This window comes from Plecotus auritus (genome assembly GCF_963455305.1).
Source record: "Plecotus auritus genome assembly, chromosome: 3".
NCBI classification, from domain to species: Eukaryota; Metazoa; Chordata; class Mammalia; order Chiroptera; family Vespertilionidae; genus Plecotus; species Plecotus auritus.
Window position 1 is genome coordinate 135,652,689 of NC_137772.1, and position 17,838 is coordinate 135,670,526.

Below are 17,838 nucleotides of genomic sequence, written 5' to 3' on the forward strand. Positions count from 1 at the left end.
ATGACATCTGTGCTCAGCTTCTTGGCCACCAAACAGGGCTGCACTGAAGACGGTGAAGTTACATCTTCAGAGAAGGCCACCAACCTCCTGTGGTGACTGCTACAGTCCCTACCAGGACTCCTGGGCAATGTGGACTGGATGGATGATGGATGAATGGATGATGGATGGATGATGGACTGGCTGCCCAAAGGTATTCATACATCTGCATATAGCAGGAGACACTGTTATTTTGGCTCTTCCCTAAAAGTCAATCCCAAAATGGATTACAAAATAGATTAGAGTCTCAAAACTAAATCCATTTAGTGTAATTAACAACTGCAGTGTTTAATCAGTAACTAAACATTCCCTAAACATGGGCTTTTACAGAAATGTTTCCATTGAGAGAAATGCAATTCCAAAAATATTTGTAACAACATTGGTATGGGGGGAGATGTGGGGAGGGAGTAATGGAAAGTCATACATTTAAATACCCAGCAAAGGGAAGTAAATTTTGGTACATCCATAGGATTGACTAATAGATTGCCATTGAAAACAAAGATTGTATAATAGAAAAACAGTTAAGATCCAATATTAAATGAGAAAAGAATAAGTTTTTTATACAATAGATGTAAAAACGTATCATTTAAGTAAATTTTTCTTAAGTGACATTGAAAATGACTCATGTGATACAGCTAAATAGACACACCAACAAATAATTATTGATTACCTACTAAGTGCTATCAATGCTATCAAAGTAATGACAAGAAACAAACAAAAGATCCTGCTTCCAAGAGCTTTCAAAATATTTATAAGGAGATGAGATGCTCTCAATAATTACATTATAAAGAAATTAGATGGTATGTGAATGGTATATAACAGTTGCTATAATATTCAGAGGAGAGAAAGATGGCCTCTGGCTATGGTGATCCAGGGCAGGCTGTGAAGAGGAGCAGTGGGAGCTGAACCAGAGGTTTACTGGGTTTTTGGCAAGCCAGAGGGCATTTCTGGTGGGAAGGGATGCAGAGTCTGAGCTGATGTAGGTATGCAAAAGTGCAAGGTGTGTTTAACATGACACAGTGTTAAAAGTCAGGACCTGAGCTGGAATCCTGGCTCCATGATTTCTCCTGAATGAGATATGTTAACCTCTGAGGGCTCGGGTTGTGGGGACAGCAATGTATCCTATAGGATTTCTATGTGGGTTTGAACAAGATCATTTATGTAAGACTAGAGGCCCAGCGTGTGAAATCACACAGCCCCGCCCACCTGCCGGCTGCCAGCCTTGCTGCAATCAGAGCCTGTGGGCCTCAGGGGAAGGACTGAGAGGTGCTCCATGCACCTCCTGGTGACTGGTCATTTGGTCATTCTGACGTTATGGTGTTATGGCACTGGCCTTTTATAATATAGATGCCTGGCCCATAGTAGGAACTTATTCAATGATCATTCTTTTTATATCCCTTTCTCTTTATCTTCAGCTTTCTTTGCTCATCTATCCATTCAGTCAGTCATCCATTTATTCATTCAATCAGCATGTGTTGAGCATCTACCATGTGCCTGGCATGAGACTGGTTCTTGCCCATTTATTCCCTTCCAGTTCCACTCCACATTCTTCCCCTCCCTTTTCTGTGCTCCCAGGAGGCTGACTACCATAGACTGCATTTCCCAGGCTCCTTTGCTCTCTGGTTTCCAGTTGGGTTTGGCCAGGCAACACTGGCAGGAAATCTGAGGGCAAGTGGAGAAAGAAGTTGGGTGGTTTATCTCCCTCTCCACTTCTTCCCTGACTTGTCACAGGTACAGGGGCAACCCTTCTTCCACAGCACAGCTCTCACCGAGTATGGGACACAGCTCTCTCCTCTTGCCCTGTCAGGCCTGGGGTGGGGGTGGCTTTCCCTGGGGCCTAGCCATGCCTTATTGATTTTCTTCACCCCGCCCACATTTCTGTACATGGTCTTTGTTAAATTCCTTTCAGTTAAACTCTTTTGAGTATGCCATTTGCTGCTTACTGGGATACTTACTGATATAAGTGATGAAGAAGGCAGGCAAATCCTTCATCATAGGGCCTACATTCTGATAAATAATTACAGAAACAAAATAGCTTGAGTACTATGAACAAAAGAAAGTAAGGTGATATTGATGCCAGAAGGATTAAAGGGCTAGACTTCCCAGACATGAGTGGGAATAAGGTCCTTATGATATCTTCAGAAAATAAACTTTCTAAGACTCTCATGGGAGGATGGAATGTGGAAGGAGACTTTATTTGCGTAGTTACATCTCTTGGGTTCCAAAGTCTCCTGCCCCTTAAGCCAGTCCTGGAAAAGGGGCAGCTGGGAGTTCAGCAAAGTCAGAAACAGGGTCAATGTCCAGAGCTTCTGTTCCATGTCGCAGCCAGGTGTGGTTCAGCATTCAGGCCAGATTCAAGTCCACCAGTTCATGTGTGGGGTCCAACATGGCCGAGCGCCAGGCAAGCACAGGGGAGCGCAGCCCCCTGCAGAGGAGTCCCAAGAAGGCCCAGCACCCTGGGGCCAAGACAGAGTGAACTTCCTCTGTTTGGAAGTTTATACATTTAGATTTCACCCACCCTGGCCACTGACTCATTTTCAGGTGTGACTGACAGGCAATTAGCCCCCCATGTCACTCAGACCTTACTGGGCATGCGTTTAAACTGCCTTTGCCTACTCCTTTCCCCATCAATCAGCAGGGAATAGACTTGGAGAATGTTAAATGTAGCTTGTTGACAAAGTGGTATAAATGACATGCCTATACCTAGTCTTTCCTTTCACTTCTTTTCTGTTAAGTAATCATCAGGTTATTACAACAGTATCAATGTGATAAAGAATGGCTGGGAAAAGCTACTTGAGGAAATGACATTTGAATAGAGACCTACAGGCTGAGGGGGAGCCAGCAATCCAAAGATCTGGAAGACCCCTAGTTTAGGCAGAAATGCATATGTAAAAGATTTAAAGCAAGGACAAGCATGGGGTGTTGAAAGAATAAAAAGAATCCAGTGGGACTGGAAATTGGTGAGCTGGGGGGAAAGTGGTAGGAGGATGGTCAGAGAGGCAGGAGGGACCAGCCAATGCTGAGTGTGGTGGGCCATGGAAAGGGATCTGGACTTTAAGACAAAGAATATTAGGAAGTGTTTGAAGGACTTCAGGTTGGGGAGTAATTCAAGCCATATTTTGAACCTAGTCTTCTACTTTGTGGGCAGTGGATCATACATTAGGCAAGAGTGGGAGGTTATTGCCAAGGTCCAGGCCAGAGTTGCTGGTGGCTTGAACTAGAGTGTGAGCAATGGAAGTGGGGAGATATGAATAGATATGAGATCCATTTACACTATGATTCTGAGGTACCATAATACTTCAGTTTTTACAACCAGTGTCCTAGACCCCTGGAGGATAGTGAGCAATCTACTATATTTTTAAAATATATTTTCATTTTGATGGTTATACATTTCACAACTAATATGAACATATTCTGGATTATCTGTATACCAACCTTATAACAGAATAGTATTATCACATAATTTCAGTGCCCCCTCTTTCATTTTGTTTCTAAGACCTCGACGATGCCAAACGATTGCCTACAATGACAGCATTGCACATATGTAATGTTTTTTATTGAAATAAGGCACATATAGAAGAGTATACCACTCATAAGCACATTTTCACAGTGAGCATCTCCACATAACCAGCCCACAGTTTAAGATCCCAACAGTCTAGGAATTCCTCTCAAATTCTCGAAGTCACTCGCTACCCCTGCCCTAATGTAACCATCATCCTGGCCTCTTACAGCACAGTTAGTGTTGCTTGTTTTTGAACTCTGTCTGAATGGAGAACTGAGAGGAAGCTGACCTCTAAAAATCCCATCCTGGTGTGTGGGCAGAATGGCATTCCCACTAGGGACAGGCCTCAGTTTCAGTTCACGCTTCCTGGGCATTGTGATGAAGATACAATCTCAGAGACTAGAAACCAAATTATGCCCGAAGCATGAAGCACTCTCATTAGCATATCTCAGTGATACCATTGTTTCCCTGGACCCCCATCAATGGACATGAGTAGTGCTGGACATGATGAATGTTCATTTATTGTGGCTGTGGCTGTTCTGTAGCATACTTTCCCACGCCTTAGGTGAGTCATGAGATGTTAGAACCAAATGTCTTGACTTTCATCTTCGATTTTCCAGTCTGTACCCCAGCAACTTTCCCAGGTCCAGGCCAGAAGGTGTTTTCATTAATCTAGAAGAAAAGTCCAGCTGAATCAGCATCTAGTCGCATGTACAGCCCCACCCTCACTCACCAGACCTTATTCATTAAACTGCCAGAGTCAAAATAGGGAAGCAGGCAAATTTTGGTTTTAATGTACTCTCTTGTTTACTTCACTACTAACCCCTCCCATCACCCCAGTGACCTCATGCCTCCACTGGCTCCCAGAGTTTCTCTCTGAAAGCACAGACCACCCCCCCCCACCCCACCCCCATCTCCATTCTCTCCCAGTTCTGCTTGCTGTGACAATGGGTGGCATCAGGTTAATCAGAGGAATGCCCAGTGTGGTTTAGTAGAAAGTACTGCATTTGGCAGTTAAGAGGCCTGGTTCTAGTTCTTACATTATATTAACAGGTTAATTAGTTGAAAGTGACAGAATTGGACTTAAGCAAAAAACAAACCAAAAAGAATCCAGGAATGAATGCGTTCCTACGGCGGTCAGGGATCAGACACAGCTGTATCAGCATCTCCAATGATGACATTGGGACAGACTCACTCTCTCCATCTCTTGGCACTGCTTTCCTTGGCTCTCCACCCAGGGTGGTGAGATGGCTGCCAACAGTCCTATCCTCTCAGCAACCCAAATTAGCACATATGAACTTCTCTATTCCAACATTCTGAAATCAAGTCTCATTAGCTTTTTAAAAATGTTTTTATTGATTTTAGAGAGAGGAAGTAAGAGGGAGAGATAGAAACATAGACGATGAGAGAGAAACAATAATCGACTGCCTCTTGCATGCCCCCTACTAGGGATTGAGCTCCCAACCCAGGCATGTGGCCTGACCAGGAATTAAACCAGTGACCTCTTGGTGTATGGGATGACGCTCAATCCATCAAGCCACACCGGCTGGGCAAGTTAGCTTTGATTGGCCTCCTGGGAACACATGCCTTGATGCTCTGATTGGCTAGGCATAGTTCACATGCTCATCTTGCATTTGGGAGTGAAGTCGGCACCACCTAAAATGCTAGGACTCAGGGTGGGAAGGGGTGGTTCCCCAAAGGGACTAAGGCAGACAAAAGCAAAAGTGTCCTCTTCGGCCATTAACTGATCATGAGAGTTTGGCAAATCTTTCCACCCTTGGGCCTGGTTTCTCACCTGCAAAATGAGAGGGATAGACCCTATAACCTCTAAGATTCCTTCTCCCTTAACTCTACCTAACTTCTTGTGAGAATGGTATGTAGTGTTTTCACCTTTCAGAGGATAACCTAATCCAATTAAAATGAGGAGCAGTAGAGACATAACCACCTATATAATCAGCTATTTGGGAGGGCAAGTCCCACCATATATACAGACCTTCCCCATCCACTCTACAGGATCCCTGCCCAGTGACCCCATAGCAGAGTTGGGGAACGTCGGGCCCATGGAATCATTTGGTCTGGCCCTGCCCAGGCATTAGGGGTGAGTTAATTAAGTGTTTGACCAAATATAGCAGGCTAGTTTTTAAGTTGATAATTTTGTATGGCCTGCAAATATCCAAATGGCCCTTAGCAGAAAAATGGGTCCCCACCCCTGCCGTAGAGAAACATCTAGAGAGGCTGGTGCCAATGGAGAGGGAGGAATGGAATCTGAATCAGTCATTTACTGGTTAATTCAACCAACAATTATTAATCACTTCCTCTAAAGCAGTAGCCCTTATCCGCAGTTTCTTTACCTATGGTCAACCATGGTCTGAAAATATTAAATGGAAAATTCCATAAATAAACAATTCATTAGTTTTAAATTACACGCTGATAAAATCTCCGGCCCACCCAAAACATGAATCATCCCTTTGTCCAGCGTGTCCATGCTGTATACTCTCTACCCATTAGTCACTAAGGAGCCATCTCGGTTATCAGATCGACTGTCGTGGTATCGCAGTGCTTATGTTCAAATGACCCTTATTATACTTAATGATGGCCCTGAAACACCAGAGTGTTGGCATAATGCCCCAGAGAAGCCATAAAATACTTCCTTGAAGAGGAAAGGTATGTGTGTATAGGGAAAAACATTTATATACAGAGTTTGATACTACCTGCAGTTTCAGGCATCTACTGGGGGTCTTGGAATATATCCCCTGTGGATAAGAAAGGCAACAGTATCCCAAGCATTGAACTAGGCTCTGAGAATGAATGGTGAACAGCGATCTTGAGATGGGCACAGACAAGTAAACTGATTAACAATTCAGAATGTCAAGGTCTAGGGCAAGATGATAAGGAGGCTCAGATGATGAGCAGCTAACCCAGTGTGGGGTAGGGTGCGAGAAAAGCAGAGAAAGAGTATTTACAACACACCCAACCGAGGCCTGCTCAGGACATTGCAATTTGTTCCAAGTGGCTGCCATTTGGTATTTAAATGGGACAATGACAAGAGGCAAGGCCAGGCCCGACTGAAGACTGGATTTTATCATAGAGGCATTGGTGCCACTGAAAGATTTGAGGCAGGAGAGTAACACAATATCATATGTACAAAAGATCTACCAGTATTGGGTGGGGTCAGAGGGCATAAGGCTGACTTCAAGAAGTCTGTAATCATACCAATTTAATGATAGAGGAAGGATTGTATGCATAGCATCTTCTGCTTGCTCTGTCATTTTTGTGTTTGTATGTCTGTTTATTCATACTTCATCTTATTCCACATAAAATATAAAACCCATTCTTCAGAAAAATGTCTGCATCTGGGACAAAACAGTTCCCTGTCCCAAAAATGCTTATAGGTGATCTATAAGTCTCTACTGAAAATTTGACCACACCTCACACCTGATTGAAAAATAACTCCAAATCTCTGCTGCCCTGATATTACAAGGATTTAACAATGTGCTGGCATTAAAGGGGCCGACCTGGGACCCTCTGCCGGCTGCTCCAGAAGCTTCATCCGTCTGCCTTCTGAAGAGGGAAAAAGTCCTCTATTTTACAGAAAATTGCTTTACACAGAGGAAGTCATGGATCCCGACACACCCAGTCCCGAGGGCAGGCAGTGATTCCTAACTGCATAAATCCTCAGAGCAGGGATGCAGCTGAACGCCAGGGCTGCCTCAGAAGAGAAAAATGTGCTAATTGAGCTGCGGAATCACATCTACCTGATCAACTTACTAGTAAAATCCTGGTCTAGAGAACAGGCGGCTTCCCAAATCTGTCATGAGTTAATGAAAAAATGGCTGATTTACAAAGAAGTCTGACATTCTCAGTCCACTCCAAGGACAGTCAATTTTTAATCACATGGACTACAAGGGACTTTTGCCAAACATCAGGCAAATGAGGAATATTTTTTTAAAACTTTAATATTTGGCCTTGAAGTGCATTCTATTTTTTTATACACCAGCTTTAACTGTCAAGCTGGGTTTCCCTGAAGATGAAGTGGCAACGACAGTGACAATGACAATTTCTCTGTTGAGTCTGTTGCAATTTTCAAAGCTTGTTCCTATCCATTGTCTCACTTGAGCTTCTCAAAACCCAGCTCTGCGAGTTGTCCACCTCACAACCAGCCAATGTGCACCTCACAGACAGGGATGGGGGCTCAGAGGCACTTCCCAGAAACGAAAGCAACGGAGCTGGGTCTCAAACACCATCTTCTAGCTTGAATCCACTATTTCTTCTACGAGAGGCAGAAGGAGCTCAAATCAAAACAAGGAGCTCAAATCAAAACAAAGCAACTGGACTGCAGAAAAGGAAGCGTTGACTGCCTGGGCCTTACATGAGGGTGAGAAATTAATAACAAAGAGGCTATTTTTGTGGACTCAAAATGTGAGTTTTCATTTTTTTCTATTTATACAAGAGCTTTGTTGTTTTAAAAGGCCCTTTCTTCTCATTCAAAATGAGAAAATACCTCTGACGGTCACGCAATTAGCAGAGCCTCAGTATTGATTTCCCCTGTGCCTTGGCATTGCCTTTGCTCACAGGCTCCTGAGAGAAAGGACGCTTCAGCCACTGAATCAGCCTCTGAGCTCATCCCGCTGCTTCCCCGGGCTTTAGAAGGGAAGAGGGGAGGAGGAAGAGGAACAGGGAAAGTGAAAAAAATGAGGGGAATGAGGACGAAGGAACTAGATCTCCAGTGTAAAAGTTACAGGCCCTTTGAAGGAAGGTGAGAGGGCGAAACATAAAACAGAAATTACCAATGACATTACTATCACTTATTTGTGATTTTTCATTCTTTCTACAAACATTAACTGAGATCCTACCGGTATCAGGGACTATTATAGGCTCTGAGAATACACACAGTTGGCAAAAACAATATAACCCCTACCTTTATTGACAGTAACTCATCACATGTTCTGTTCCCCAGGAAGCTGACTCTGAGACTGAGATTAGAATGCATGAACTCTATTAGAGAGTGCTTTTAAGATTAGCACCCAGGGAAGGAAAGGAAGTAGCAGGAATGAGTTTTCAGAGCTATCCCCAGGTGAGTAAGAAGGCCAGGCATTCCTACTCCCATGTAGATCAATCATTGGAAGGGGATGTGGCCTTATGGGGGCAGCTCAAGGCAAAGGGTGCTGGCAGCCTAGGGTCACACTTCCAGCAGCTGAAGCAATAACAGCCTTCAACACTGAAGGCATATCTGAGTGGCTCATCAGAGGCTACATAGCCCAGGTAGTCTGGTAGAGGCAGCAGACAACCATAAAACCATCCCAGAAAAAAATGTATAGTGGCACGGTGATTGGTGCTACAAAGGAGACACATGGGTACCCTAAAAAAAAGTGCAACCTAGCTATTGGGGAGGGGCTGGATTTCAGGCAGGGGAAGCAGAGCCCTGGGCTGAGAGAGAGTGGCAGGGGAAATAGACAGCTGGGGGAGTTTCTGTGAATGTGAAATGGGCTGGCTGTGATTGAGCACTCATATGTTAGGTATCATGCCCGCATTTTAGTAGATGCATCCTCTAGTTCAGTGGTTCTCAATCTTTCTAATGCCGCGACCCTTTAATACAGTTCCTCATGTTGTGGTGACCCCCAACCATAAAATTATTTTCGTTGCTACTTCATAACTGTAATTTTGCTACTGTTATGAATCGTAATGTAAATATCTGTGTTTTCCGATGGTCTTAGGCTCTACAGTTGCGACCCACAGGTTGAGAACCGGTAGCAGGGTCACCTAAGACCATCGGAAAACACAGATATTTACATTACGATTCATAACAGTAGCAAAATTACAGTTATGAAGTAGCAACGAAAATAATTTTATGGTTGGGGGTCACCACAACATGAGGAACTGTATTAAAGGGTCGTGGCATTAGAAAGGTTGAGAACCACTGCTCTAGTTTGACTTCACAACAACCCAATGAGGTAGGGAATGCTCCCAAGGTAACTTCTCGCATCTCTTGAGATCAAAGGACAACATTCACTGGAGCTGTCTGAAGCCAGAAATGACGGCTCTGATGGGCACTGAGCCAAAGGTACAATTAGTTGATGGGGGCTGAGGTCAAACTAACCAGTTCTGCAAACAGAGAGAGGAGTTGTAAAGAAAGCAGAGAAGCAAGCTGAACTAGAACTCCTTTGTGGACAATGAAAAAGGGAAGCAATTGACATAAACTGAATACCAAAGCAAGCTTTATTCAGTTTACACAGAATAGCATTGATCATCGTAACAAATTCAATAAAGTCTGTTCCAATGATTTTGGTTTATTCCTACATTCATTTAGCAATGCTGTATTTGGGAGACTCGGAAATCAAGTAAGCTATGCTGAAACAGAATCAGAATAAAATAACTCCCAAGGCATCCAATAATATATTGTAATGAAAGAGGATTTTTAAAGTACTTTTCAGCAAGCAGTATGCGGCTCTGGTTTCTGTGCCTGATGGTACAAAATTTGGTGTAATAATACAATCTGCAAAGCAACAATCACATCTTAACAATTTATTTCTTAATTAGAAAAGGCATATAAATATAAGCAGAATTTGCACAGCAGAGGTCCTCACTGGAGTCTCTGCTGTGTCCAGTGCAGACCTACGGTGATGATTGGCCAGAAGCCCATTTCTCTGGGGCACGAGGGCACCGTCCCAGACTACGGGAGCTGATGACCTTAGAAGTCTGTGGTTTAAGGAAGCAGGATAGAGAACACCTGTTTTGGTGTCAGACCTGGGTTTGAATTGCTTTCTAGATATGTGGTTTCAAACAAATTACTAATCCCCTGCTAAGCCTCAGTTTTCTTGTCTATAAAATGGAGTAACATCACCACCCTCACAGACCTGTGAGAACCCCTGTGATGTTCTAAAAACGGAGTGGCTCTCAACTTTAGAAATGGAACACCAGAGAGAGAGAGAGAGAGAGAGAGAGAGAGAGAGAGAGAGAGAGATCTCAGTAGAAGCACATGTTGCAGGTGGTAGAGGGGTAATCCTCAAAAAAAGGTAGGTGTTTAAAAATGGAGAGATGCCGGGCAGACTAAACAACAGATGTTTACCACACATGTTTACCTTTCAGGCTTGTTTGTAAGGATCACCGATAATGCATACAACGCACCAGTTGTGAAATAATGATGGTGATGATAACAAGTATTATCTCAGCATCTCTGGATACCGGGCTCCACATATGGGGCCATTGTATCTTGTAGAGAAGCACACTCTCTTCTTTGTTATTCTCTTGACCTTGGGACAATCTTCATGATAGACTCCTTTGAAGCTCCTTAGTCACAGATGATGAAAATAAGACCTAAAAAGAGTATGTGACGTGCTCAAGGACATATAGCTAGTTAGTGGCACAGTGAGAACTAGACCCAGCCCTCGAGGCTCCCAGTACTTTACCTTTTGTATCCCCTGTGGCGATGAGAAGTGCTGGCACTGAAGACAGGCTACCTGGCTTTACAGCTCAGCCTCTCTTACTGAGTGACCTCCTAAAGTATCTTTGCTCGCTGAGACTCAGAGAGTCCCCTTGCAGGGCTGTTATGAGGATTAAATGCATGAATATGGGTATATTCACTCTTATGATTATTCTACCCTCAAATAGTTCCACTTGGGCCCTCGAGCTGGTCACCTTTCCCAAGTGTGTCTGGGGACACACTAGGCACTGCAGCGGGGTCACTGTGCCTGGCATATAGTAAGGGTAGGTAATAAGAGTATTGGCACTTTTTAGTATTATTTCTTACAATGTGATGGCCTGTTTAATGCTAAAATCATCTCCCATGCCACAATAAATCATCTCTCATTCCCCGGTGAGACGCCTCCCACTCTTGGAGAAATATGGTTCTAACGGAACCAGCAACAGGCTCTGGAAAGTGACTTTCCTGAACCCCAAACTCTTGGACTTAAGTGGTGATCCTATAGGCAGTCTTCTAACTTCTTTAAATCTCAGTTAACTAGATGAGGATTAAAATACCTACCTCCCAGAAAATACTGTAAGATCAAAGAGGTACAATAGAGAGCATCTATCCAAACTTTTGACCCTTAAAGGATGCTCAGTAAATACTAGTTTATCTTTTTAAAAATATTTTTATTGATCTTTAAGAAGAGAAAAAGAAATAAGAAAAAGATAAAAAATATGAACAATAAAATGGCAATAAATACATATCTATCAATAATTGTATCTAAAATTCAAAATAAACAAGAAATCTAATGAACAAAATAAACTGGTGAATAAAATAAAATCAGAGGCATGGAAACATGGAACAGGCTGACGAATCTCAGAAGGAAGGGGAAGGGGTGGCAGGAAGAGATTAACCAAAGAACTTATATGCACCTATGGACACAGACAATAGAGTCGGTGAAGGCCTGGGGCAGGTGGGACCCAGGTGTGGGAGGCAGTGGGGGGAAAAAGAGGGACATCTGCAATACTCTCAACAATACGTTTTTTTAAATCCTGTAACATTATTATCAATAACATTCATTAAGCACCGAAAGCTTCACTTAGAGTTGGACAATGCAGATAAACCACTTACAAATTCACTTATCAAAAAATCTCTATGAGCCCTCTACACTATGTAGTCGCTGCGCTAGGTCCTGGGGGCAGGTGATGAGCCAGCCAGACGCACTTCCTGTACTCATGGAGCCTGCAGTCTAACAGACGAGACAGGTGTGAAATAAACACAAACATGCAAAATTATAAATAAGAATAAGAATTTAAAAGGGAAAGAAAAAGAAGGAAATAATTTATGAGGGGAAAGGTTGGGGAGATAGGGAGAAGGGGATTTCCAGTTAGACGATATTAATGCATCTCAAAGATTCCCATCTTTGCAAAAAGAGTAAGTGCATTTGGGCATGGTGACTGAAGGGCAAGCAGTCATGTGTTTAGCCCAGAGAAGGAACCATCACTTTTAGGTCTCCCAGGAGTTTGGATCTCCTCAGCAATGGCTTGTCCAGCATGAAGAGCAGGTTCCGGGGGTCCTAACCAGTGCCCTGTGGAGCCATGATGGAGCCTGAGACAAAGGAAAGGTGTGCACTTCTATAAATGCTCATCAAAATATCCCCCAAACATTTTGAACTAAGTGAGAAAAATTAATACTAGTAAAAGCTCTGTAATCAAATGACATATATAAACATATAACAATAGATAAAGCCCCATATTGCCCAATCTGTTTGTACGCATTGTTAAACTTCATAAACCTGCCTGGCAGGGTATTTGAAGACCTCAGGGGCCAGGCATCTGGGCCTGAATGGAAATGACTGTTCCCATCACTCAACAATGCAATGTGGCAACACCAACAACAGCCTGTCTTTATTTTAAAACTAGAGGCCCAGTGCATGGATTTGTGCACCGGTTGGGGTCCCTTAGTCTGGATTGCACCCTCTCACAATCTGGGACCCCTCTGGGGATGTAGCAGTGTGCAAAGCGGCAGGTGGCTGGGGAGAAGCCCGAGCCAGCTTGGTGCTCAGCACTCCTAACCACTCTCAGTTCGCTCCTAGCCACTCGCTGCTCACTCCTTAGCTCCTTAGCACTGCCACGGAGGTGGGAGAGGCTCCTGCTACCTGCTTGCGCTTGCCAGCAGTGAGCCCGGCTTCTGGCTGAGTGGCGCTCCTGCTGTGGGAGTGCACTGACCACCAGGGGGCAGCTCCTGCATTGAGCGTCTGCCACCTGGTGGTCAGTGCGTGTCATAGCGACCGGTCATTCCAGTTGTTCTATCATAACTGTTGCTTAGGCTTTTATATATATAGACTAGTGGCCCGGTGCACAAAATTCGTGCATGGGGGGGTCCCTCAGCCCAGCTTGCACCCTTTCCAATCTGGGATCCCTTGGGGGATGTCCAACTGCCAGTTTAGGCTTGATCCTAAACCGGCAGTCAGACATCCCTCTCGCAATCCAGGACCGCTGGCTCCTAACCACTCGCCTGCCTGCCTGATTGCCCCTAACCATTCTGCCTGCCAGCCTCATTGCCCCCAACTGCCCGCCCCCCCACTGGCCTGATCACCCCCAACTGCCCCCCCTGCCAACCTGCTCACCCCCAAATGCCACCCCTGCCTGCCTGATTGTCCCCAACTGCCCCACCCCTGCCAGCCTGCTCACCCCCAACTGCCCCCACCCTGCTGGCCTGCTCACCCTGCCAGGGCTCTATGATCAGTGATGCACAGGGGGAGGCCCTGGACACCCAGCTGGGGCTCTGGGATCAATGGCAGAGCAGAGGCAGGTGTGTCCCACCGGCGGCGCTCCACCATTAATTCCCTGATGGTCGTCAGGAAGGTCTCCCAATCTAATTAGCATATTACCCTTTTATTAGTATAGATTTGATATTTGCTCATCATGATTTTATTTTCATTCTTAACTTTTACATTAAAGTACTGTTTATCTTGATTACCACATTTTTTGGCGGCCCTGTGAATTTTGCTGCCAGAAGTGAGTGCCTCACTTGCCTTACCTTAATCTTGACCTTGGTCCTGAACCATGACTTCAACCTGTAACATTTCCAAAGGCAAAGATCTACAACAGGTATGATTGTGTGCCTTTTCCTGTGGTGCACCCTTTTGATCCAGCATTAGCTTGAATAATGGCAGATGTGGACTTTCAGAAAACAGGTTTCCCTTTTGCAATTTTGTTTTCAGCACATGCCAACTCTTAGAAATTGTGATCTGGGTGGAAGAAAAGGGTCGCTCTTCTGCCAAATTTTGTTGCGTGTAACATGCTGGTAGTTGTTATGCGTTGTAGAAAAGTAACATCTGGTTTCAATGCTACTTTTTTCCCCTTAAAATAAAATCATTTCTAGAAAATTTGCTACTTTTTATTTAATTATTTGGAAATAGTCCATAGTCTTATTATTGGGCTCAGAAAAAGATGTTAGGACATATATTTTATTAAAGCATTTGCTTCTTATTAAAAAGATCTTAGGCACATTTTCTAGCCTAACTAGAATCTAGGTGTAATCTGAATCAAACAAAAGAATGACATTTCCTTGGTCTAGGTTCCCAGTTCTGATTGGGCAACACTCAAATGTACTGCCTATTGCTCAATAAATGTCACAGAATTCCTTGAACAAAATTCAATGTAAGCTTGCTTTCAAACTAAATACTGTTCCTTCCTGATATGAAGAAATCAATAAAACATTGCTGAGGTGTGGCAGTCCCAACCCATATCCTAGAATTAGAACTTCTCACAAACTAGATGCAAATGCAAAAGAAATAAAAATAAAGCCACATCCAGTTCCACAAAGTACTAGCTGTGTGACCTTCAGCGAGTAACTTAATCTCTCTCTTTTTCTCGAGTGTTAAATGGGCCAATTTGGACTTGACCCCTAGTGTTATTTTAAGCTTAGATAGAAACTATGCAGTTGTGACACAGACTTCTTATGCTCCCCCATATCCATCTCCTCTTATTCTATAGACTTGGAAACCCCAACTTCTATAGCTGCTATACATGGCTATGCAGAATAAAGATCACATTTCCCGGCTTCCCTTGCTCCTGTGGTTCAATTCTGGCCAAGGAAATATGAGCAACAACTACTGATGGAGAGCCATCCTAGACTATGTGTATAGGGGCAATACCCTAGGAATGACAGAACAAGATAGAAACTTGGATCCTTGACCCCGTGGAGCCATCATATGACCCATGAACTGCATATGTCTGATGGTTATGTGAGTGACAAATCAAATTCTATCTTGTTTAAGCCATTATTATTTTGAACTACTGTTATGGCAGATACCTGTATCCTAACTAATATCCCATGTAAAGTATTTTCAAGTGACTGACACATTATAAAGCATGCAATAAATGTCAGCTATGCTGATGATGTTGATGGTTATGAATTCCACCTCTACTACCCCTTAGAAGAGCATCAGACAATTAGAATAAAATTAAGGATACACAATTTGAAATACATTTTCCTTTCCCCCTGCCTGGGGGCAGGAGGGAGGCAGAACACAGCTGGTTGTTTCCTAAACATTTTACCCTGTACGTGTGAGCAATCAACTTAAAAAAAAACAAACACCAAACATGCAAAAATTCTGAACTTACCCAGCAGATATGTGAATAGGTGACTAAAGGTGACTCATCACTTTACAAATCTAAATTTTTCTAAAATACCCATTACAGTTTCCTTTTTATTTTCATTTGATATTTAGGAAGGCTTATATCTTTATCCTAGTGGTTATCTTTTTTTCTTTTTTTTTTTTTTTACTCTAGAGAGGCAGGAAGGCAGAGAGAGAGAGAGAAACATTGATGTGAGAAAGATACTTCGATCAGTTGCCTCCCATACATGCCCCAACCAGGGATCGAACCCAAAACCTAGGTATGTGCCCTGACCAGGAATCGAACCCTGCGACCTTCTGTGCATGGTATGTCACTCCAAACAATGGAGTCACACTGCCCAGGGCCACCGTTCTTTCTTAAAACACTCAATTAAGGTATATTTGATAGGCATAACTGTGCCTATAAAACAATATATCTGACAAAACTACTTCTTTATTATAGTTAGTGTATTTAATTTTAATAGGTGATTAATAAAATTATTTCAAACATAAAAACATTAGATTAAGATAAAATAAATCATTTCTTCTTAGTCTAAGGAATAAAAATAGTTATTAGAGTAGCAATTTTTTAAAACAAGCATTCCCCCATACTTCATTTATATATGGCCCAGCCATGCAAAGATAGCATCTACTCCTATTTCCCCCCACCATTAGAGGAGTAACAGCGGCAGAAATTTAACTTCTTTGAGAATCTACGTGTTCAGAAGAATAGAAAGAAGAGAATGTTTGGAAACTGACCCTTCTTCACAGACATAGCCCCTAAGGCCATGTTTGAGCCCAACTGCCCCACCTCCCAGACAGGAGTGACCACTGGAGTTGCTGACCTGAGCTGGGCTGAGTCAATGACATTCTCTGACCCAGAACTTGGACTTGAGGTGCAGAGTCAGGGTCTTTTGGTCACATAAACTGAGGACAGGTGACATTGTGAGTTGTGAGGCAGCCATGCACAGAGAAGCAGATAGAGCTGGTCCACAGAAAACAAGGAGAGAAAAGAGGAGGATGGAGAAGCAGAGACAAGGAGCCAAGGGTCCCAGAGAGAAGGTGCATGAGAGGACAGCTGGCCTGAACCAAAGGCATTCTGGTCTCTCCCAAAGCCCTCAAACTTGTCATCCTTAGATTTCATGAGATAACCTTGTATCCTTAGAGAAAACTCCCTGACCTAGTTACATTACCTCATGTATGTATGTACACAGTTGACCCTTGAACAGCGAGGGGGTTAGGGGCACAGCCCCTCCCCACCCCCACTTCCCCTGCATAGTTGAAATTCATGTATAACTTTTGGCTCCCCCAAAACTTAATTACTAATAGCCTATGGTTGACTGAAAGCCTTACCAATAATATAAACAGCCCATTAACACATATTTTGTATGTTCCATGTATTATATACTATATTCTTACAATAAAAGCAAGCCAGAGAAAGAAAAAGGTTATTAAGAAAATCTTAAGGAAAAGAAAATACATTTACAGTACTGTATGTATATATTGGGAAAAAATCTGCATATAAGTGGACCCACAGTTCAAACCCATATTGTTCAAGGGTCAACAATATACGTAAATATTATTATTCATTTATTTTTGCTTCAGCTAGTTTGAAATAGGTTCCTGACTCTTAACTCCCAGTGCAGGCATTCTATGAGGCCACCACCCGCACCCCACCTCACCACATAATTAGTAGAGCTTTTATATACTCATATACCCGATGAGGACTCACCAGGAAACGGCCCGTACCACCATGTTTTCCCTCTAAGAGCTGTCAGATTAGGAACCAGCATATTGTCTCCACGTGGGTGTGCCCTGGCCTTCTATTTGGCAACCAAACCATCACTTATTGTTTCCCCATTCACCATTTACATGAGATCAACAGATTTAAGTCAGAAATTTTCCAGGTGCAGCTACTCTGATAATCATGCCAGTCATCTCAGAAAACACAAGATCCTGAACTTGATTTTTCTGCTAAAGAAATCAACAGCAAGCAGACAGCCACATTTCTGGTTCCACCCGGAGCTTGCTCATACTTTGATGGTTTTATTGGCCATTTTAAGACTGTATTCTACACGACTGCTGGGCACCCTCTAAGTTGTCAACCAGTCATCCCAAATACCACTGTGTTGGAAAAATGCCTTGGGTTTTCTCTGTGAAAAGAGAACATAATGAGAACAAAGTAATTTGCAAATCCAATGGCTTAATTAAATAATACAAGAAAAAAATAATATTTAATATATCCCATGTGAATAGACATAATTTCTTGAT

General features: G+C 43.1%; 1 protein-coding gene across 9 annotated transcripts in view; it reads right to left on the reverse strand.

Annotated features, from left to right (window-relative positions):
• Nucleotides 1-3,572: 3,572 nt before the first annotated feature.
• The window catches only part of SOCS2 (suppressor of cytokine signaling 2), a 105,401-nt gene continuing 91,135 nt past the window's right edge, over nt 3,573-17,838 (reverse strand). For 6 of the 9 annotated variants that reach the window (XR_013960102.1, XR_013960103.1, XR_013960104.1 and 3 more), the window contains one exon: nt 11,620-12,551. Coding sequence is in view for 3 of the 9 variants with exons in the window: in XM_080659738.1 (XP_080515864.1) it covers nt 12,477-12,551 (75 nt within the window). In the remaining 6 variants the exon portion in view is untranslated. Of the gene's footprint in view, nt 4,211-10,617; nt 10,853-10,944; nt 11,080-11,619; nt 12,552-15,735; nt 17,721-17,838 lie in introns of those variants that run through there. The other 3 variants (XR_013960101.1, XR_013960106.1, XM_080659728.1) reach the window with 3 other exon arrangements.